General features: G+C 35.4%; 1 protein-coding gene across 1 annotated transcript in view; it reads right to left on the bottom strand.

Moving 5' to 3' along the window:
• Positions 1-17,002: 17,002 nt before the first annotated feature.
• LOC107593324 (guanine nucleotide-binding protein subunit alpha-11-like) overlaps positions 17,003-23,075 on the bottom strand; it is a 9,435-nt gene continuing 3,362 nt past the window's right edge. Inside the window, exons 4-6 of the mRNA XM_016282999.1 lie at positions 22,630-22,784; positions 21,117-21,245; positions 17,003-17,212 (exon numbers count right to left, since the gene is read on the bottom strand). Of these exons, the coding sequence (XP_016138485.1) occupies positions 17,023-17,212; positions 21,117-21,245; positions 22,630-22,784 (474 nt within the window). The 3' untranslated portion in view covers positions 17,003-17,022. The remainder of the gene's footprint in view (positions 17,213-21,116; positions 21,246-22,629; positions 22,785-23,075) is intronic.

Raw genomic sequence — 23,075 nt, 5'->3', positions numbered from 1 at the left:
TGTGTGTGTGTGTGTGTGTGTGTGTGTGGCAGGATGGATTTGGCAGCACGTCTTATCAGCAAATGAAGTCTGTGCCACAGTGACATCATGGCCGCCCATGCAGCTAATGCAACCAGCATCTCTCCAAAGTCTGAGTTTAAAGATACCTGAATTCCAGCAGCTTGGCCACAGTATGATACATATTTTATTTACCTGGGAGTGGACATCAATTTTCGGTGAGCTATCATACTGAGTTTATAATGTTATAGTTGACTCAATAAATTAAGCTTTGCTTAAACCAATTTTTTATGCGATCGGATACCTTCGATCTAACCCACGTTCACACAAACCTGCCATAATAATCAAGCTCACACAGAGAAGATGAATAAATCTTTCTAAATGTCACATAATAACTGTCTGACATTCTTAAATAGGCACAGAAGTAACCCTGAGATTAATAAAACCCGATACAAGCGCAATCGCAAAATGACTTGGCATGGGAATTGAATTTTTTGGCACAAATATTTAAAAAGCAACAGAGAGGCACAAAGCTGAGCATCTGAAAATTTAATTTTTTTCATCATTTAATTGAAAAAGTAAATAAGAAAAATTTATTTATTCAAATGCTCAAAGGGATCATTTACCCAAAATGTTCAATTCTGTTATTACTTACTCACCTCTCATCACTTTCTTTATTTCTTAAAAACAAAGATGTTTTGCAGAATGTCCAAGTTGCTCTTTTCCATACAATGACAGTAAACGGTGATTTATGTTCCACAAAAGCATTAGAAAAATACAGTAAAATATACATCCCAAGTCATTTTATAGCTTTGTGTAATGTATGGAAGCCCATTTGTGCCACATAATTAATAAATAAATACATAAAAATTATGGTAAATCATAAATATGACAGAAGTCAGGTTTGAATATACTTGGTCAGAATTATGAGATACAAAGACAAAATGATAAGATATCAAGCCATAATTATGAGATTAAAAAGTCAAAATTGTGTAAAAAATATGACAAGTCAGATACTTAAGACACTAAGTCTTAATTATGAGATGGAAAGTAAAAAATTCAAAATTTATCAAAATGATTACATAAAAAGTAAAAATTATAAGATAAAAGGTCATAATCATGACAAAAAGGCATAACTATGTGATACAAAGTAATGTTTATGACAAAAATATAAAATGTTGGTCAAAATGATGGCCTTTTGTAATAATTATGACTTTGTATCTCATAATCTTGACTTTTTGTCATATTTTGTAACTTTGTTTTTTTTACATCATAATTATGATTTACCAAAGCAGCATTTGTTTTTCTTATGTAGAATAAATGGTCTTTCACATATGTGAGGAAATAAAATGCAATTTAAGCAATTATTAAGCACAAAATCTTCCCTTTTTAATCTGTTCCTCACATAAAGGCTCTGAAAGACGTATGTACACTGTGTATTTTATGGTATTTTTATGGTTCTTTCTGGTTTAGCATCAAAATACATAAATTGTGTGGTATTTTTATAGTGCATTTTGTCATCTTCATTGTATAAAAAAGAGCAGCTTGGACATTCCGCCAAACATCATCTTTTATGCTCCACGAAAAAAAAAAAAAAACAGAAGAACGTACAGGTTTGTACTGACATGAAGGGAAGTAAATGAGGACAGAATTTTCTCTCTTTTTTTCTATTGAATTTGTTGTATTTTAGACTATTTTCACATGTACCCTGGTCGCAGGAAATAGAGAAGGGCAGCAGAGTTTGTTGGAGAGAATGGCAAGCACATCTAACCAGTTGTCCCTCTGACAAGGGCAGTGAGACTGGCTGCTCCACGGCTGTCGCTTGTAGGAAGCTGACACACACACACACACATACACACGAGGTGCCCAGCGGGAAGAGTGTCAGCTCAACAAACAGAGAATGACAGTCACCAGTGCTGCCGGATCACACATCAAGACACACTTCAGTGTACGTTTCCGACTCGCTGTCTATTAGTGCGCGTGGGTAGGTAAACTGGTGTCATGACTGCAATTCTGTGTCTGCCTATGCAGCATGTCAACTTTAAACCCTATTATTAGAATTTACACACAATCCTTTAAAATATCATAGTGTCGACTTGAGTGATGTCAAGCCTGATTTCAGGAGTGTTTTACAAATGCTTCAGATTAAATGACTTCTTCATAAATAAATAAGGATGTATATTCAGGCTGGTCCAACTTGCTCCTTGTGTACATTAGCACAGTAATTGGCAGAGCGAATCTTACATGACACTGAGCATTAGCAGATACCCCTGTGAATCACTGGGTCAAAGACTGAGCTGTCATGTGATCATTATGTTTGCTCAATCTTTAGATAATTCTTACAAACAGAGCAAGAAACAAACAGACGTTTCCAGTGTATAGAGTTTGTTGTGCATTTACTGTATATAGGTACTTTTATACAGTTTTTTACCTGTAAAGATACGTTTTCTCATTTTTCTTTGAAGAAACTTAGTCGACTAATTCATGTAAAATTCTGTAATCAATTACTAAGTCTTGTGTAATTTTAAACCTGTATGACTTTCTTTCTTCTGTGGAACGTGAAAGAAGATATTTTTCCAAAACCATGTGGTTACCAAAATTCTTCAAAATATCTTTTGTGTTCCAAAAAAAAAAAGAAAAAAAAAAGAATGCTGGTAACCAAACAGCTTCCGAAACCATTTGTCACCAACATTCTTCAAAATAACATCTTTCATATTCCAAAGAGAATATTTTGAAGAACGTTGGCAAACAAACATTCCGTCAGGATGACCAGTCTCGCCCTGCGTCCCAGTGTTCATATATCCATCCTAAATACATTTACATTTTCATTTAGTCATTTTCATTTAGCAGACGCTTTTATCCAAAGCGACTTACAAATGAATAAAAAAAATTGTATGTGAGATTAGAGTAAGTGTGTCCCAAAGTGTAGTTTGTTGAAAAAAGTATGCCAAAAATCCCCGGATGGTCTACTATTTCAGGTCGATTTTTGTAGTGTGGATCCGTGCACACTCTAACGGCTAATATTGCCCACAATCCATTGTGTTTTGGTGAAGGATTGGGTTCAGAACTACAAACACGTATAAAATGCATTAAAAAATGTCAAACACCAAAAAGTTGCATGACGTCATGTGAAAAGGGTCTATCAACATTTAACCTGGTAAAATATATTTATTCAATGCTATCTGTGTTGTATTTCATCCGCAACAACAATGTGAACTTTTATAAACGTACGTTTGGTCGTTAATTTTTAATTACATCATTATGCAGAAAATATGAGTGTTCTCGGCATAAAAGACCCACGACTGGCAGATCGGCACATGTTACTTCTTTTCTCTCCAATACGGTTGGAAGTTAAATGAAATGAAATGTGGAGAGTGTTCATTGTGACAAGATGAGTGACAGGCCAGTTTACAGTAACAGGGTGCATGCAACTATGCGACAGAGCGTCCTTTATTAGGCTCAATATAAGCTCAATGTAATTCATCAATATTAGTCATCACCACACTTACTGACAATGAGCACGTTTACACGGACAACAATATTCCGATTTTAACACGATTAAGACAATACTCTGATTAAGAATCTACCATGTAAACAGATTTTTGATTACCTTAATCTGGCTAAAGTCATAGTCGAAGTAAACACAAATCGAATTAAGACATGTGGTATTCCTATTTTAGTCGCATTATTGAAGTGCAGTATAGACATGTAAACACCTTAATCACATTATTACCGTCGTGTAGGACTTTTCGCTGCATTTTGCGACAGGATACACACATGGCACTTACTGTCAACCGTTTGACGGCAAATAAAAGAGCATGGCTTCAACAACACTGTCATTTGTTTGCACTTACAGCATGACAAATAATTAACTGCACTTGAAGCTTTCATAAAATTTTAAATTAAACACCCAGAACTGTACATCGCACCATAACGAAGACAAACTATATGTTTATATGTTAAATTCTGGAGGGGATGTCGGATGGCGGACGTAATGACTTGTGCCATTAATCGAACTATGTACTATCAGTGGTGGAAGGAGTACTGAAAAAATATACTCAAGTAAAAGTACCATTACCTTCCAAAAAAATGTAGTGTGAGTAGAGTAAAAGTACTTGTCCAAAAAACTACTTGAGTAAGAGTAAAAGAGTAGCTGATTTAAAAGTACTCATGAGTATTGAGTAGTGAGTACTGAGCTGTGGATTCTACCCCCTCATAATAAACGCTGTACACCGCAATTGATACATTTTAAAAACGTTGTACATTCTGTAATTCACATGATCTTATTTGTCATAAAGAATGAAGAGTATCTATCATCCAGCAGTTTTCATTTTGACTGCCAACTCTTTAAAATACATCAAAACAGCACGAAAACAGTATTCAGTTGAAGAAAAGATGAAAGTTATTCTCAGTACAATCATCCCCATTTAAACCATAAAGTTTGAAAAAATAGATTTAAAATCATTTGTAAGGCCACTGAGACAGCATATGCTGTTTTTGCACATCAAATATTAATGTTTAGAACAGTGCAAATACAAACACCATTAGAAACTCATAGTTCAGCATCACACACTTACTGTAACATGAGTATTTGTAATTCGTTACTTCACACCCCGGTGTACTATAACATGTAAAACGGGAACATGAAAGAAATATTCTAAAAGCAACTTATGTAAACACCTTCATAATATTGTCTTATTCAGAATAAGGTAAATAATCAGATTACTGATGTCTATGTAAATGTAATCATTGTCTGGTCTCGTGACTCTCGTCTAGACCTAGGACTTCATGGACTGCAATGTTGTACCTGGCTACTTACCTGAGCAACTCCCCTTCTTGGATCTGACATCTTCATCCTCTTGTTGTATATTGGCCATTGTGGACTCTTACCTGCTCGTCATGACTTACCAATGTCTCAGCTAAGTCTCATGCTAATGTCTAAGTAAAAAGTTAATTTGTCTGCTTTGCTCAAAACTGTCAATAAACATTCCATCTGTATTAGTACCTGACCTGTGTCCCTCTGTTTGATGACACATTCCCATTGACCTCCATAGTTTTTTTTTCCATTCTATGGAAGTCAATGGGAACAGAAACGGTTTGGTTTCCAACATTATTCAGATATCTTTCTAGGAATTCCACAGACGAAAGTCTTACAGTTTTGGAACAACATGAGGCTGAGTAAATGGTGACAGAATTTCCATTTAAGCTGCAATCTAACTTACAATATATATTAAAGTGTGTATATATAATATACATGTAAATACAAAAAAAAATGCACAGACCAAATATGGGACTATTATAAAGAAATAATAGAAATATAATATTATAAATAAAAAATACAAAATATAAATATATAAAGACATAATATGCAGACATTTTTATTTTTTAAATAAAGTCTTTGTCATTCTTTTCACTGCAAACACACTTTAGGTTTATTATACCATGAAAGTTGTTTATTTGTTTCTTGCGCTTTATATCCTCTATATAGACTGCTAGAAATTCAACATACTCAGCAAGTCTTAAAGGGATAGTTCACCCAAAAATGAAAATCCTGTCATTAATTATTCACTCTCATGTCGTTCCAAACCTGTAAGATCTTCGTTTATCTTCGGTACACAAATTGAGATATTTTTGATGAAATCCGAGAGCTTTCTGACTCTGCATAGACAGCAACACAACTGACACGTTCAAGGACCAGAAAGGTAGTAGTTGTTTTCTTTGTGCACAAAAAGTATTCTCGTAGCTTCATAAAATTACAGTTGAACCACTGATGACACATGGACAATTTTAACAATGTCCTTACTAACTTTCTGGGCCTTAAAGGGTTACTTCACCCCAAAATTAAAATGTTGTCATTAATCACTTACCCCCATGTCGTTCCAAACCCGTAAAAGCTTAATTCATCTTCGGAACCCAATTTAAGATATTTTAGATGAAAACCGGGAGGCTTGTGACTGTCCCATTGACTGCCAAGTAAACTACACTGTCAAGGTCCAGAAAAGTATGAAAGACATCGTCAGAATAGTCCATCTGCCGTCAATGGGACAGTCACAAGCCTCATGGTTTTCATCCAAAATATCTTAAATTGTGTTCTGAAGATGAATTAAGCTTTTACAAGTTTGGAACGACATGGGGGCAAGTGATTAATGACAAAATTTTCTTTTTTGTGATGGAGTAACCCTTTAAACATGTCAGTTGCGTTGCTGTCTATGGGAGGGTCAGAAAGCTCTCAGATTTCCTCAAAAATATCTTAAAGGGGTCATATGATGCGATTTCAATTTTTCCTTTCTCTTTGGAGTGTTACAAGCTCTTGGTGCATAAAGAAGATCTGTAAAGTTGCAAAGACTAAAGTCTCAAACCTAAAGAGATATTCTTTATAAAAGTTAAGAGTCAGCCACACCCCCCTAAAACGGCTCGTTCTAACACGCCCCCACATATCTACGTCACAATGTGGGAAGATTTGCATAATGCCGCCCAAATGTTCACGCAAAGAAAGAAGGCGTAACTTTTATTCTCGCTGTAGTATTGTTGCCGCCGCCATGTCGTGAAGATGCTGTGTTTCGTTGTGAAAGCAAAACTACTTTGTTTGGTCTTCCAAAAGAGGACACGACTAGAAATCAGTGGTTAAGTTGTTTTTACAACACTGTTCCAGAACACGTCAACCCAAATATTCAGATGTGTGCAGCGCATTTTACGGAGGACGAGGACTGTTTCCCGGGAGAGTAGCCTACAATGCCGGCTGTGCACAAAGGCTGTTTCTATAAAGTGGGGCAATTCCAACTTTGCAAGGACAGTCTGGCACTTCTGACTCACAGACTGTAAGTACGTTTTCATATTTAAAGAATTTGCCACTGACGATTCAAACACGAGTTTTGAGCAGTGTAGAGTAGCGCTTGTTGTTTGTCGTTTCTCCGATCACAAATGCAGACATGGTTTTATATTTACGCCGCGCAATACGCAACGTGTAAAAAGACAGTATAAGTCATTATAATCAGTAATTATGTCCCCACTGGAAGCAACAAATGCCTCGTTTGTAATGGGTTTTATTGGTTTTGTCTCGTCGCGCCAGGACAGGACAGGGCATCACAATATGGTAAGGGGCGTAACATTTCCGTCACACGCTTGAGGTATTCAGCCAATCACAACGCACTGGATAGCTGGCCAATCACAGCACACCTCACTTTTCAGAACGATGAGCTTTGTAAAAATCGATGCGATTCAGAAAGGCGGGGCATAGAGGAGAAACAATAATGTTAAACCACATAAACACATTTCATTACACCAAATACACAAAATAATGTTCTTTTTAGCAAGGTCATATGACCCCTTTAATTTGTTTTATGAAGATGAACGAAGGCCTTACAGGTTTGGAACGTGAGTAATTAATGACTTAATTTTCATTTTTGGGTGAACTATCCCTTTAAACCAGCTTTTATATACAGTATGTTGTCTTTACCAAACCCAAGAGAGCAGCCAGGACATCTGTGTCCACTCTGAACTGCCCATCTGAGTTCACAGTATGAACATCATCCTTGTTTCTTTCAGCTTCAGTCTTCTCTCCCTCACCTAATTTCATCTTTAATTGGGTCTGGGGATTTAAGAAAGATCTCGTTTCTAGATGTGAGCTTGAACAGCTTGCCCAGGGTGATTGTCAGCATGCCACAGAATGCATTTGCCCAACTGAGATTTCGGCCAGATGAGCTAATCAATGTACGGGGGGGGGGGCTCATTACGAAAATGACATGAGACAGAGATTTGAATCCGTAGCTTTTTCTTTTGAGGCCTCAAAGGGATCGTAACCCACAGGGAGATGAAACTGAGTAGACCAAACCAATTACAAATTTAAATTGACCTGAGGTTCAAGATTTGTATTTGCCATTTGAAATAAGCCAAGCAAAAGTTCTTGCAGGAGTTTGGAATCTGCACACATTTCACTTTTTATTTTATTGCTCATTATTATTTCAGTTTATATTAAATTTATTTTATATTTATTTTATTTTAATATGGTTGAATTTTGTTAAATAGAGGTTCATCCATCAATGCTCAGTCATTCATATCTTGTAGTATAATGGTGTTTCTTTAACTTCTGGCACTTTCATATTTCAAGGGGGTTAATTTTTATTAACTTTTTATAAATTTTTTTAAACTGAGTGAGTACAAAACAGATGTCAGTGTTTTTATTATGTGAAGATCACATTAAAATGCCCTTGGAAGCTTGTTGCCATACATTCAAACTTTATTTTTATTTGATAATTTTTTTGTATGTAGGCCTATTGATTTTGTTTTGTCCCATACAAAATAGAAAAATAATAAATAATTATTACATGTATAAACTAATCTGAACAAAAATTAAATGTGAAAAAAATGGATTGATTGATTGATTCTATTATATTTTTATCCAAATTGAGTTGGTAAATATGTTTTGTGAACAGTCATTTATTTATTTTACTGTTTTACCATTGCCCCAGACTTTCAATTAAAAATAAATCACAATAAAATAATAATTACATGTGTAAAATAGTACACTTAAAATGTATTGTGTGAAAATTACTTAAATTTTTTCTCTAAATAAAAAAAAGCATGATGCCGTTAAAATTTTTTGAAATTTCATGGGCAAAAATGTACATCGTCCAGTGTTATAGTTGTCAGTAGCGATTCCTGTTAAAATGACTGGACTGAATTTGTCAGCGAAAGAAATGGTAAATGTGAACGCAGCTTTATTTTTTTAATTAGGGGGAAAATTGTTTAATTCTGTGTATTTGTGTATGCATGATAAAGTAGCCGACCATTTTAGTCTTTGAAACATCATTTCCATCACCGTCATTTCCACTATACAATGCTATAAACACGTAATTTGCTGGAAATGACGCTGTGGCGTGGAATGTTCATGACGTTAGGAAAATGACAAAATTATTCTGTGACGTGTGTTACACATTCACAGTGGACGAACAGAGAATAGTACACTGAATCACAGTGCATTTCTCATAGACCTCAAGCGAGAGTGGCTGTTTTCAAACACCTCTTTAAAGGTCTGCATGTGGTTGTGCCCCGCATCATGCTAAAATTATAAGCAATTAGAGGATCTTTTCTCACTTGGGTCACAAAGAGCTTGTACAAGTGTGACAAGTGGTCTCTATAGCGATGAGCATAAAACCAGCCTGTGCACTCAAGTACTTTCACCCATTCATCAAATGAATGGGAGAAGAGCGGAGGGAGGAGACGGGTGAAATTTGGCGTGATGTAATTTTTCAGTTGCAGTCAAAGACTCCAGCATGCCCTGTTATTAATGTGCTCTGCCTAAAACCCATAAAATACCGCTTCCAGATTGTTTGGAGAGCACCTGGAGCCCTGTAGGTTCAGCAAATAGGCTATGGCAGAGAAAGTGAAGCAAGGGGATTAGAGGAATATCCTCAAGCTTGAGGATGGAGCTTTATGATGGAGCGGAGCAGAGCAGATACTTTTGGGAACCAGACATTTCAGATACTTTCTGCATAAATACAGGCCTTTCTTCTTTTGTTCATTTTAAATCATATTGATATTCCTCAAATTTTTATATTCTTGAATAGGTATTATTGTAATATTTTGATATACTGTCTGAGGAGGCAAATAAAAATATTCAACATATTAGATGAGAAAAAAAATCGTAGTACAAAAATAAAACATTAAAAGGTGTAAAAATGACTCGTTTTTCTAAAGAAACACTGTCCAACTTGCGGCACCAGCAGTAAGGTCTCTCTCGCTCCCCTGAGCCCATTGAGTTTTAACAGACCCCCTAAAGTGTGCCGTAAGTTTAGTGGGGGGAATAGAGAATGAATGAGTGAAAGTCATGTTAAAGCAATGCCTCCATTGGTATTTTATTGGATGTTATGATTGGCTATGATTGGTTCATGCGATAAATCCTGCCTCCCGCATTCGCGAATCAGTCTGAATGAGCAATGTAATGCTGTTAATGGAAAGACTAATAAAGAAGTAAACAACTCACACTTTTATAACCACTTTGTCAAGTCAAAATAAGACGTGAAATGGCATTAAAACATAATCTGTGGGAGTTTTTAGTGAGTAATCAGCTTGAAATTTAAAATAAAAATTAACTGGTGAACTTAAAAATAAATCTCTGTGTCTGTGACCAATATTTACCCAAGCGTTGATGACTGATGATCATTACTTAAATTTTTTCTCTAAATAAAAAAAAGCATGATGCCGTTAAAATTTTTTGAAATTTCATGGGCAAAAATGTACATCGTCCAGTGTTATAGTTGTCAGTAGCGATTCCTGTTAAAATGACTGGACTGAATTTGTCAGCGAAAGAAATGGTAAATGTGAACGCAGCTTTATTTTTTTAATTAGGGGGAAAATTGTTTAATTCTGTGTATTTGTGTATGCATGATAAAGTAGCCGACCATTTTAGTCTTTGAAACATCATTTCCATCACCGTCATTTCCACTATACAATGCTATAAACACGTAATTTGCTGGAAATGACGCTGTGGCGTGGAATGTTCATGACGTTAGGAAAATGACAAAATTATTCTGTGACGTGTGTTACACATTCACAGTGGACGAACAGAGAATAGTACACTGAATCACAGTGCATTTCTCATAGACCTCAAGCGAGAGTGGCTGTTTTCAAACACCTCTTTAAAGGTCTGCATGTGGTTGTGCCCCGCATCATGCTAAAATTATAAGCAATTAGAGGATCTTTTCTCACTTGGGTCACAAAGAGCTTGTACAAGTGTGACAAGTGGTCTCTATAGCGATGAGCATAAAACCAGCCTGTGCACTCAAGTACTTTCACCCATTCATCAAATGAATGGGAGAAGAGCGGAGGGAGGAGACGGGTGAAATTTGGCGTGATGTAATTTTTCAGTTGCAGTCAAAGACTCCAGCATGCCCTGTTATTAATGTGCTCTGCCTAAAACCCATAAAATACCGCTTCCAGATTGTTTGGAGAGCACCTGGAGCCCTGTAGGTTCAGCAAATAGGCTATGGCAGAGAAAGTGAAGCAAGGGGATTAGAGGAATATCCTCAAGCTTGAGGATGGAGCTTTATGATGGAGCGGAGCAGAGCAGATACTTTTGGGAACCAGACATTTCAGATACTTTCTGCATAAATACAGGCCTTTCTTCTTTTGTTCATTTTAAATCATATTGATATTCCTCAAATTTTTATATTCTTGAATAGGTATTATTGTAATATTTTGATATACTGTCTGAGGAGGCAAATAAAAATATTCAACATATTAGATGAGAAAAAAAATCGTAGTACAAAAATAAAACATTAAAAGGTGTAAAAATGACTCGTTTTTCTAAAGAAACACTGTCCAACTTGCGGCACCAGCAGTAAGGTCTCTCTCGCTCCCCTGAGCCCATTGAGTTTTAACAGACCCCCTAAAGTGTGCCGTAAGTTTAGTGGGGGGAAATAGAGAATGAATGAGTGAAAGTCATGTTAAGGCAATGCCTCCATTGGTATTTTATTGGATGTTATGATTGGCTATGATTGGTTCATGCGATAAATCCTGCCTCCCGCATTCGCGAATCAGTCTGAATGAGCAATGTAATGCTGTTAATGGAAAGACTAATAAAGAAGTAAACAACTCACACTTTTATAACCACTTTGTCAAGTCAAAATAAGACGTGAAATGGCATTAAAACATAATCTGTGGGAGTTTTTAGTGAGTAATCAGCTTGAAATTTAAAATAAAAAATAACTGGTGAACTTAAAAATAAATCTCTGTGTCTGTGACCAATATTTACCCAAGCGTTGATGACTGATGATCCGAAAAATTCAAAAATAGTTAAAAGTTAACTATTAAAAAGAATACTGGTAAATAAATAATGCTGTGAAGGTAATTATATGAAGGTAAATAATGGTAATTTCTTAAAATGTATTTTGTTTTCATTTAAATGTCTTTTACTGTTATACCATTGTCCCATGACTTTCAATCTTAGACTATAAAAATTCATCATAAAAAATATTATTACTTGGGTAAAACTAAGCTAATCAATCAATCAATCAATCAACTAATCAGTCAAATTTTTTATTTAAAAATGAATTCTTATCCTATTAAAACCAATGCAACATCTTTTTTTGCATCATTTTAACTATATAGATGACTTTACAGAGCTCAATACTTATTCGAACTATTGTGTGCAAATATAAACACATGAAGTACTTGATTCTCATTTAGCAAACGGTTTAATCAAAGAGTTCATGAAATTTGACCATGAACATATTGACATTTTGTCAATTTCAACAAATATTTCTCTCATTTTGTCATATTTTGCGATTTTCTGTTTTGGTAGAATATAGAAATTAATTTCAGTGTAAAGATGCAAAATGTAACAAAATATTTTCAAATGCAAGTGCAATCAGTCAGTGAAGTTAAGATCAACTGTATTCAACCATGTTATAACATATCTAGTGATCTTAACAATTGTTAATCAGTTCAGATTGTCTGCATGTGAGATGAAGCCGCTCTGCAATCTTAAAGCATACCATATAACTGCAGTTCCTTGATGAGAACGGTTCTCTTGACATCATTGAAGACCTTGCGGATGTTGTCGGTGTCGGTGGCACAGGTGAAGTGTTTGTAAATGCACTTCCGTACTCGATTTTCACGGTTTAAAGCTTGTTCGAGGTACAGGGCACTGATGTAGTCCATCGCGTCATTCTCATCTCGCTTTTTGCCTGGCATCATAATAGGGTGGAGTTGGAAAACATTTGGATAAAAAAAGACGAACAAAAAAGGAAATAGAAAATGTAACCAAAACAAAGTATAGAAAAGGAGGGGAAAAAAGAACAAAAGATTTTAAATTTCACCTCAGAAAACAGAAAACCAGTTCATCAATGCTAAAATTAAAGGCACTTTCCATGTATAGGGTACACTTTGGTTTTTTAAAAGCATTAGAGGCAAAAATACCATTTTAAAGACCTATTAGATGTGTTACTTATAAACTATTTTTATATAACATAACAATTTGTATATAACATATAACAGCACTTTCTATAGCAGGCCTACAGCATGCAAAGTAAATGATCTCATTACATTTTCTCAATTTTTATACAAATTGTAGTGTTAACTGAATCCATAAAACTCAAACTTCAACCCTGTTACCCTGTTTATTGTGAAAAGAAAATAATCAAGCAAACTGTTTTTTTTTTGTTTAGATTTGAGGGAAATCTAAAATAAAAAATTGTATTTATATTCTATTTAGAAAGAATTTAATGGTAACAGGGTTGCCCAATTTTGTTGACCGTTGCAACACTTGCAAATCACATAAATAGAATGCAAAATCTAAATGAACAGAAAATAAACAAAATGAATACAAAATTTAATTGTTTACCTTCGGAGGTTTACAATCAATATTGTTTTTTAAAGATAAACCACCCCTTTTCATCAACCATTTGTTGAGAAAAATAGAAAACAACTTGTATTTGTATTTTTGTACTTTATTCATGTAATGCAATATATAAATATAAACTTGCAATTCTAAGAAAAAAACTGACTTTATTCTGACTTTATTTCTCACAATTCTGAGTTTACATCTCGCAAATCTTTTTATTTAATTTTTTTTATTTCCACCACGGAATAAAAAAAAAATTCATTGTGTTTTTATCTCACAATTCGTACTTTTTTTTTGGTAACACTTTATTTTAAGGTGTCCTTGTTACACGTTACACTTGCTATTATAATAACAATAAATTATGCATAATTACGCACAAGTAACCCTAAGCCAAACCCTAATCCTAACCCTAACCATATAGTAAGTACATGTAGTATGGCATTAGTATTACTCAATACTTAAATGTACAATTACACTGTAACAAGGACGCCTTAAAATAAAGTGTAACCGTTTAGCAGTTGCGACTTCTCACAATTTTCGAGTTTATATTGTACAATTTCAGACTTTATTTCTCAGAATTGTAAGTTTATTTCTCACGATACAGTCAGAATTGTGAGATAGCAGGTTATATTTTTTTATGCTTATTTATTATTCATTAGGTTTTATTTATTCTGTGGCAGAAACAGGCTTCCATATTACTTTTTAGTCCTATTTGAAAAGAAACTCTCCACCCTCTTGCTCCAAGTAATCAGTAAAGTCAAATATTTGTACTGTTCTCCAGTACAGATCAGCCAAACGTTGCTTTCTATTTCTCAGTTCATTCTTGCCAGCAGCTATAGTGTAAAATTCCTGCCACCCCCACGAAACCAAAAACACGCTGAAAATCTGCCTGTAGTGTGGCGTTCCTGTGACAGCCACAGCTTCCTCATTCCTTCGGAGTGATGTCTCTTTAAGTAGGTGACTTGCAATGATCTAGTTTGAAGAAAGTGTGTCATATCGTAAGAATCTGATGTTTTAATCCACCAAAATGACAAAAAAGTAGGAATACAGGAATAGATGGAGCAAAAGACAAAGAAAAGGAAGGCTGCATAGAGGTGGCACAAGGAAAAACAAATCAAGCCATCAATTGTGTGTCCCTCCAAGCTCAGTTTATTAGGTTGGCAGAAGCACTATGTATCCGTCAGAGCACTCCGTATTCCTGCAGAGACTTGATAAGGACAGTGTCTTTCACGTCATTGAAAACCTTCCGGATGTTATTGGTGTCCGTGGCGCAGGTGAAGTGAGGGTAGATGTTTTTGCACTCCTTTGTCTCAGCACTCACGGCCCTCTGTTTATACATATTGCGAATGAAGTCCATGGCATCTTGCGCGTCCCGCCGTTTGCCTGAAGGTGGCACCAAACCACAGAGGAGGGGAGGAGTTAGTGCAAGCTTGGAAGGTAAGAGCGATTGAACTGGGAGGAGCACATGCAAATTATAGAGGCGGGACCAATAAAGTAAGCCGAGAGAAAGAATCTAAGCAAACATTTTTAAAATCACTTAAGAATTAATATTTAACCCTTTTAGAGCTCAAAGTTCGTAGCTGTTTCATTGGGTTGATGTTGTATTAAAGGGACAGATCACTCAGAAATGACCGTCATCTTCTACTGGCCCTGTCTGACTGAATTTCTTTTGTAAAACACAAATGGAGATATTTAGCAGAATGTTCACGCAACTCTTTTCCAAACAAGGCTGGGTTGATTTAATCAAAAAATAGCTTGATTATTTCTGCATTTATTTGTTCGGTAGAAATGATTGCAGGTTAAAATAGCAGCCATTATTCGGGTCTTCAGTGTCACATGATCCTTCAGAAATTATTCTAATATACTGATTATGCCGAGTAAGAAACGTTTCTTATTATCATCGATGTTGAACACGGTTGTGCTGCTTGATATTTTTGTGGAAAGTGTGATACATTTTCATCAGGATCCTTCGATGAACGCAACGGCATTTTGTGAAATCGGAATCTTTTGTAACATTTATAATGTAAACAATTGAATGCATCCTAGCTGAATAGAAGTATTGCTTTCTTCATTTTATTTATTTATTTTTTAATCATACTGATACTTTTGAATGGTAACGCTGAAAATTTTGCTTTGCCATCACCAGAATATAATTCAATAATTTATACAATATAATTAAATATTAATATAATAAATTTGTTAATATTTATTAATATCTTGAATGAGCTTTTATACATTGATAATAAGAACCATTAATAATAACTGAGCACCAAAAATACTGATAATGATTAAGCAGCAAATCAGAACATTAGAATGATTGCTGAAGGATCATGTGACACTGAAGATTGGACTAATGATGCTGAAAATTCAGCTTTGCATCACAGGAATAAATTACATTTTATATTATAAAACAGATAGTTCCGGTGCTTGATTCTGATTGGCTGAGCCGCGTTCGGAACTGTTGTAAATTACTCTACAAACATACACCTTTGTTTACTTCTGTGTGTTGCTCGGCAACCCCTTTGTTGGAACCACAACTGTTTCTGAGGAACTACATTGTTTGGTGGAAGAATACTGTTTTTATTAATATCATTACACAATACTGTTTTTATTAATATACTTTAGGCACTCTGCTTCACATCGTTCCTAACAACGCCCCTTAGCTGTTATAAATTCACTGTAAACCACGGCTTCGTGGGGCTTATTGCTATAATAATATATCACAATAGAATTTGTCTTTTTAGGCGTACTGTCTCTTTAAATGTAACCATAACAGGCTGTCTATCTTTAAATCTCAAAGATGGAGCTACTCCTATCAGAGAGTAAATGCACGGTAAACACCTTTAAATGCACAGAATTGGCTATTTTTTGGATGCCGTTGGTAAAAAAAAAAAAATTAATTGTGATTAATCCCATCTAATATTTAAGTTTTTAAATATACTTTTATATTGCAATAATTTCACATTCCATCTTCAAATTAATGTAGAAACAACATAAAGACAGTATATTTTTAATATTTGTTTAGTGGCATCTTTTTTATAACTGAAGGTGAGTATCACTGATACCAATACCAATATGTCTCTATAAAAAAAAAATTTCCCCCCTAATATTTAACCATTGACTATAGCCCTTCAACATTATAGTAAAAATATTTCAGATTTAAAAAATAACTTGTGAACTTAAAACAATCTTCACATAAACCCATTATAATATACGTCATATTTACCTGTGCCTTTCAGCAAGTAGTAAAATATACAGAAATTGAATTAAGTTATTAAACACTAAATTCTAAATTAAATATAGATTAATCCTTAAAGCTACAAACGTTATTGATTTCCTCTTTTTTTCTTTTGTTCCTTGATTAACAGACATCACAGCAGCCGGGTTATTAGCTTATTTAGCTGCTATAAATATATAATAATATAAATAAATACATATTTTTTGTATATTATTTATTTTTAGTAAATAAGTTATACTTTATATTAGTACTTTATTTTATTTTTCATTTTAGTTAGTAATTAGTTTTCGTTAGCTAATGAATTACATAGTCACAACAAGTTATTGATTTTAAAAACAGGCTTTATATCTTTGTGCAAATTAGAAGTGTGCACATTTCTTTTTGTCTTTGAGTTGCAGTGAAATATGTCTCAGTACTGATCCAAGTCCAGACCCAAATATACTGATCAAAGCAATCGACTAGGACAAGAAAGATTCAGACAGACTGGGGCGAAGGAGACGCTCACCTCCTTGTTATTCTCCTCCAGCACCTGGTCGTACTCGCTGAGTGAGGCTAAAAATATGAGCGAGGTCACATTCTCAAAGCAATGGATCCATTTCCGCCTCTCTGACTTCTGGCCACCCACATCCACAATCCTTCAGAAAAAAAAAGTGGTAAGACCGAGATTAAATTCTGTTGTTTATTCTCGAAACTTCCTGTTTAAACCAAAAACATTAAACACTAACCGTCAACCCCTATCATTTGTTCCTACTTCCTTGCTGTCATATATCAAACATGTCTACCTCAAAATCAGGCCCGGATTGGCTAATCGGGAGCACCGGGAAAATTCCCGGTGGGCCGGTCTGTTTTTTGGCCGCGAGGGCCGGTACTGTCATGCCACAGCTATGGGGTTGAAATATGGATGCCCGTATTTAAGGCATCAAAGAAGCGTCCCATATGAATGGTATAACACAGTTTGTCCCGTATTCACAGGCATACGCCATATGACCACCAGACCATATGAATAACAAATTCTCAATTGATAATTAATCATTATTTTTGCGCAAAATATTGTTTTATTTGTGAACGTAGCCGGTTGTTGAAGGCTTTAAGACCAAGCAGAATCCTCTGCCGGCTGCTCCTGTTTCACAGCGAGCAGGACTCGTGCTTACGTCCGTGATTTGATTTTGGCAAATCAGTTCGGGCGAATGCAATTTATTGATCATGAGCCCAAAATTTTGCAAGGCAGGAAAACATGTAATCTACCTGAGGGGAGACATCTTTCACTATTGTAAGTTAAAGCTGTTAAATAGAGAGGACAATACATTTGAAATTTTTTTACTTCTAGCGCATTCTTAAACTTGGACCTCATTTTACAGAAGTAGAAATCCAAGCACCAGAAGCAGCCCACAAGTTTTCTTTAATTGAAAAATATGCATTTTCATTCATTCATAGGCTATATGGTTGCAATAATAGCCATTTTATTTCAAAAAATGTAAGTGCATAGACGTTTCATAGACATACAGTTGTTATGCTTTCAAATTTCTTGCCATTTGTATGCAGAGCCGATCCTCCCTATACGCAAAATACGCAAGCTGCGTAGGGCCCCCTTGCTCTCAAAGACGATTTAATTTTAGTTTCGTTTTTGACCATGTTTTTTTTGGTCAATGGCGCAGTCTACTTCAGTTGCCTCAAAATAGCAACGCGCCAGCAATGCGCCTGAACACACCTCTTTTTCAGACCAGCACGCCCATGAGCGCACAAATGCATTTCCTATTTAAACAACGTGGCGCAGGACATGAAAATTACAACTGCGTCTGGCTGAAACTAGCAAAAAACACCGCATTGCGCCGGGTGTATAATAGGGCCCACTGTTTCTCAAGCACTTTCCGCTTTCCCCATCCCCCATCCCCCCAAACACTGTTTTGCGTAGGGTCCCCAGAAATCTAGAGTAGCGTTTGTTTTGGCAAGTCAAATTAGTCAAGTTCGCATCAGCTGACTCTCAGCTGATCCCCATCAACCTATGGGAATACAACACCTATCAAAGCATTCATATATAAGGTCCCTCAGTATTATCAGCAGTTTTCGCATTACTCAATAGCTAATTACCCTCCTCCATCCCCAACTCCTCCTCTGTCAGTCAGGATTCAGCCTTCTGATTCTCCTTTGAATCAGACTAAGGGTGCTTTCACACCTGGCCTGTTGTTTCGGAACCTGGCGCGCTTCCCCCCTTAGCTCGGTTCGTTTGGGCATATGTGAACACGGCAATCGCTCCCGGATCCGCGCCAAAACAATCGGTCCGAGATCGCCTGAACGAGGTGGTCTCGGCTCGATTGAAAACGAACTCTGAAGCGGTTCGGTTGTAGTGAGAAAGCAATCCGATCCAACGGACCAACGAACCAGACTATATCAAAATTTATGATGGGTAATTACGTAAGTTCTGTGAAAAGCATCAGCTTTGTTGTTTTGCTAATACTTCAAAATGAACCTGTGAATGTCTGTGGGTGAGCACGTCTTCGCCATTCAAAAATCAAAGTGCACTTTATTTTATAATGCCGTCTTATTACTCTTCTTTGTAGGTGCATTTTAAAAATGTTTTCCCGATCAATCCTAGACTCCTGCTCAAAATGATAAATTATTATAACGACAGCTACAAAAAAAACAACAACAACAATAAGCCCGTGAAGCTGTTATCGTTCATTCTGACGGATGACAGTCGTGACAGCTCAGTGGACACTTGGAAAATAAACCGTGGAACTTTGACCAATGAGAGAACAGTTTACTCGCGCGTGACTTGTATTAACAAATTTGGTCCATTTAGAAACTTTGCCGTGTGAAAGCGAACCGCTCCAAGAATAAAAAGCAACATTGTAATAATTTTAATCCCTGTTTCGGAACAAAGCAATCGATCTACAGGTGTGAAAGCACCCTAATTCTAAAATGTGTACATAACATTATTAAACTTTAACGGTATCTGCAATACATTTATGTTGGTTCTGTTCTGTTTACCCTAAGGGGTTATCACTGCTCTCACTGCTCTCATCCATGCTAGGTTGCAGGGAGTTCTTGCCCAGAACAGAACCATACCGCCAATTCAAACTGTATGCTAATTGTCAATCATCTTTGACGATAGTGTTCCTGACAGAAGTCTAGGATCGGCTCTGTTTGTATGTATGTAATTTCACTGTATTTTCACCTCCTAAATTACTACACTACTTGTGCAGTCACGATTTTATAATGGTACAATTTACTCAGGCCAATTACTTTTTTTTTTAGTATGACATTAAAAATCTTTTTAGAATATAGGTTAAGTAAAACAAATGTGATTATTTCTGAGAACTTTTTAACTGCAGGCAGACATTATGGTACAGTAGGCCTACAAATATTTTGTTGGAGATATGCGAGCAAAAAATAATAGATTAAAAAATGTATAATAGAAAGCGCAAAGGCGGCGCTAAAAAGGCCAGTAAAATAATAATAATTTAAAAAAGCAAGCTGTAGAAAAATATAATGAATTACAAGTCTGTGGAGAACAGTGTGCTATTGCAGACTTACAGTATATACTGAAGTTTTAATTACATTATTGTAATAGCTATAGTCAGTCGTGAACTAAAGTGGGTCGCTCTAAGGCATGTAACTCCAGGGCTGAAAATGACTCCCACTCCGGGTATTCGACTCACATCATCTTTCTTTATAATTTTTTTTTCAAGTTTTCTGAATAAAATATGAGTGCAAATTTTTTTTTTAAATTTTGCAGAAAATGTACTTACTACCCTTAGGCCATCTAAGATGTAGATGAGTTTGTTTCTTCATCTGAACAGATTTGGAGAAGTTTAGCATTACATCACTTGCTCACCAGTGGATCCTCTGCAGTGAATGGGTGCCGTCAGAATGAGAGTCCAAACAGCTGATAAAAACATCACGATAATCTACAAGTACTCCACACCACTCCAGAACATCAATTAAAGTCTTGTGAAGTGAAAAGCTCTGGGTTTTGGCACTTCTGGCCAAAATATGAGTCCACAATCCATTATTACACTTCCTCTAGTGAAAAAGACCATCCTCCTGTTGTCATCTCACATCAAAATCCATATTTGTTTTTTGATATATTTGTTACTCACATGTTTGTTTTGAACTGTTTTCACTTGTAAACTGTTCTTGATATGTGCATATTTCTCTCCTGATTCAGATGAGGTGACTTTTTCACTGGAGGAAGTGTTATTATTGATCATGGCCAGAAGTGATGGTTTAAACGCCTTAAAGGTGGATTTGTTTCTTCACAAGATGTTAATTGATGTTCTGGAATGGTGTGGATTACTTGTGGATTTTTGTGATGTTTTTATCAGCTGTTTGGATTCTGAAGGCACCCATTCACTGCAGAGGATCCACTGGTGAGCAAGCGATGTAATACTAAATTTCTCCAAACCTGTTCTGATGAAGAAACAAACTCATCTACATCTTGGATGGCCTGAGAGTGAGCAAATTTTAGCAAAAAAAAAAAAAAAGACGAAGTGTAAAAATGAAATTTTTTAATTCGATAAAATATGTCCATTACGGTACCTGAGGGTGATTTTCTCCACACTGAAGGAGTAGTCATTGATGCCTGTGGTGGGGAATCGGACTCGGAGCACATCCTGGGCTGTGGGGATGAAGTCTGGGGCCGCAATACGTTCCAAATTTGCCATATAGCTAAAAAAAAATATCCAACATAATTCAGTGTAACATTTCAGAACTGTGTGAGCGTGATAAAGTGCCATGATGTTTGCCTTTTGCTTTATTGCTGTTTGTGCTTTAGACGGCATTTTAATTAAATGTCCTGGTTTGTTTGTGTATCTTATCATGGCCAGGTTTGTAGAACTGAAAACACGATCAGGGAAGCAGGAGGAGAGAACGTGAAGGACATGCAGAACTGTGTAAAGGAGTGATTAGGTAACGATTAACAAGAACACGCTGATGTACTTTACAGGAAATGTGCTTAACAATAAGCAGTACTGCCTTAATTCAAGGCTTCAAGTGAGCATTAACCGGATTAAAACAAAAACACACATTCTTGCCTGCCTATTCATCTTATAACAATTGAAAAGTGAAAATGTGTTAATAATATATGACTAAAATAAAAGATACCACGTCAGTTGTCAAAGAAGAGAACAGAAAGAAAACTCATTCATATTTAATGCAACCGAACAGTTTACTGCAGTACTGACTTGTTTGGACTTGTATGCTTGTTTAAAGATAAAGCTGTATTGCCCTCCAATGGTGCTATGTGGATCTGCACAAACCATTTTGGGGTTTTGATCATAAACATTATATACATAAACCTTTGACAAAAAATAACTGCTAAAATTCTTGCTAGCATGAATATATTAGTATTAATATTATATGTTAGCATTGATGTAATAACAGTCATTTTAATATGTTAGAAATATATTTGTTAACATTATTACTGTAGATATATAACTTATTCTAATACTAATCATATAAAATTTTATAAATATCATAATATGATATTACAAATAAATTAGCTAACAAAATGATATAATAGATAACATCTATACATAATATAAATACCTAATTATATTTTAATTATAAAACATAAATAGAAATACTACATTTCATTAAATATATAATTTAATTTATTCAATTTATTCATTCATGTAATATAAGAAATGATTATTCATAATATAGTATATTAATAACAATTAATACAGATCATTTTAGATTTAATGAATTAATATCATAATATAACATTACAAATAAATTAATTTATATATCATCATTAATTTATCATTCTAATTCTAAGAACATACATGCTTCAAATACTACATTCAACAGAAATGTAATAGATAATAAATATTCAAAATCTTGTAGTATTCTGCTGTCTCTCAAATTAATATATCATGGCCACATATATTTATTTATTTATTATGTTTTCATGTAATAAACATGCTAATATACAGTATAATATACAGTAACTGGTCATTATTGTAAAATCAACCCCTTTAGAATGATATAAGGCTTTGTGTCAGGGTTCTGATCACCCCGTCCAAGTTTATTTTTTGATACATATACTCACTATTCTGTGGAGTCCAGCAGCTGGTACTCTCTACGACGACTGTAACAGGCCTTGACACCCTCGTCAGCCCAAAGTCGGCGGATAGCGTCTACATACATTCTGTCCAAATGTGCCATCTGACAGATCTCCACTTCCTGAAACTGTTTCCCATATATCTATGGACATCAATGGCAACAAATTAGGCTTATATATATATATATAAATATTGTGTGGATGCTTTCCATATTTCTGCTCTATTTGAAAGGACGACTGTCACTGCTTTTCATAAAGGTTGATGATTTGTCCTGATTTCTAGTCGTGTCCTCTTTTGGAAGGCCAAACAAAGTAGTTTCGCTTTCACAAAGAAAAAGCGTCACACATACATATGCCTTGAGTGAGCGGAGGCAGGCAGGCTTGAGAACGGCGCGGCCGGCAGATTCGACGAAGGAGCGTCCGGCGGGCTTGCG

This window comes from Sinocyclocheilus grahami, unplaced genomic scaffold, assembly GCF_001515645.1.
Source record: "Sinocyclocheilus grahami isolate Dianchi unplaced genomic scaffold, SAMN03320097.WGS_v1.1 scaffold169.1, whole genome shotgun sequence".
NCBI lineage: Eukaryota > Metazoa > Chordata > Actinopteri > Cypriniformes > Cyprinidae > Sinocyclocheilus > Sinocyclocheilus grahami.
The sequence above is the reverse complement of the archived record's forward strand: the minus strand, read 5'-3'. Positions and strand labels throughout refer to the sequence as shown.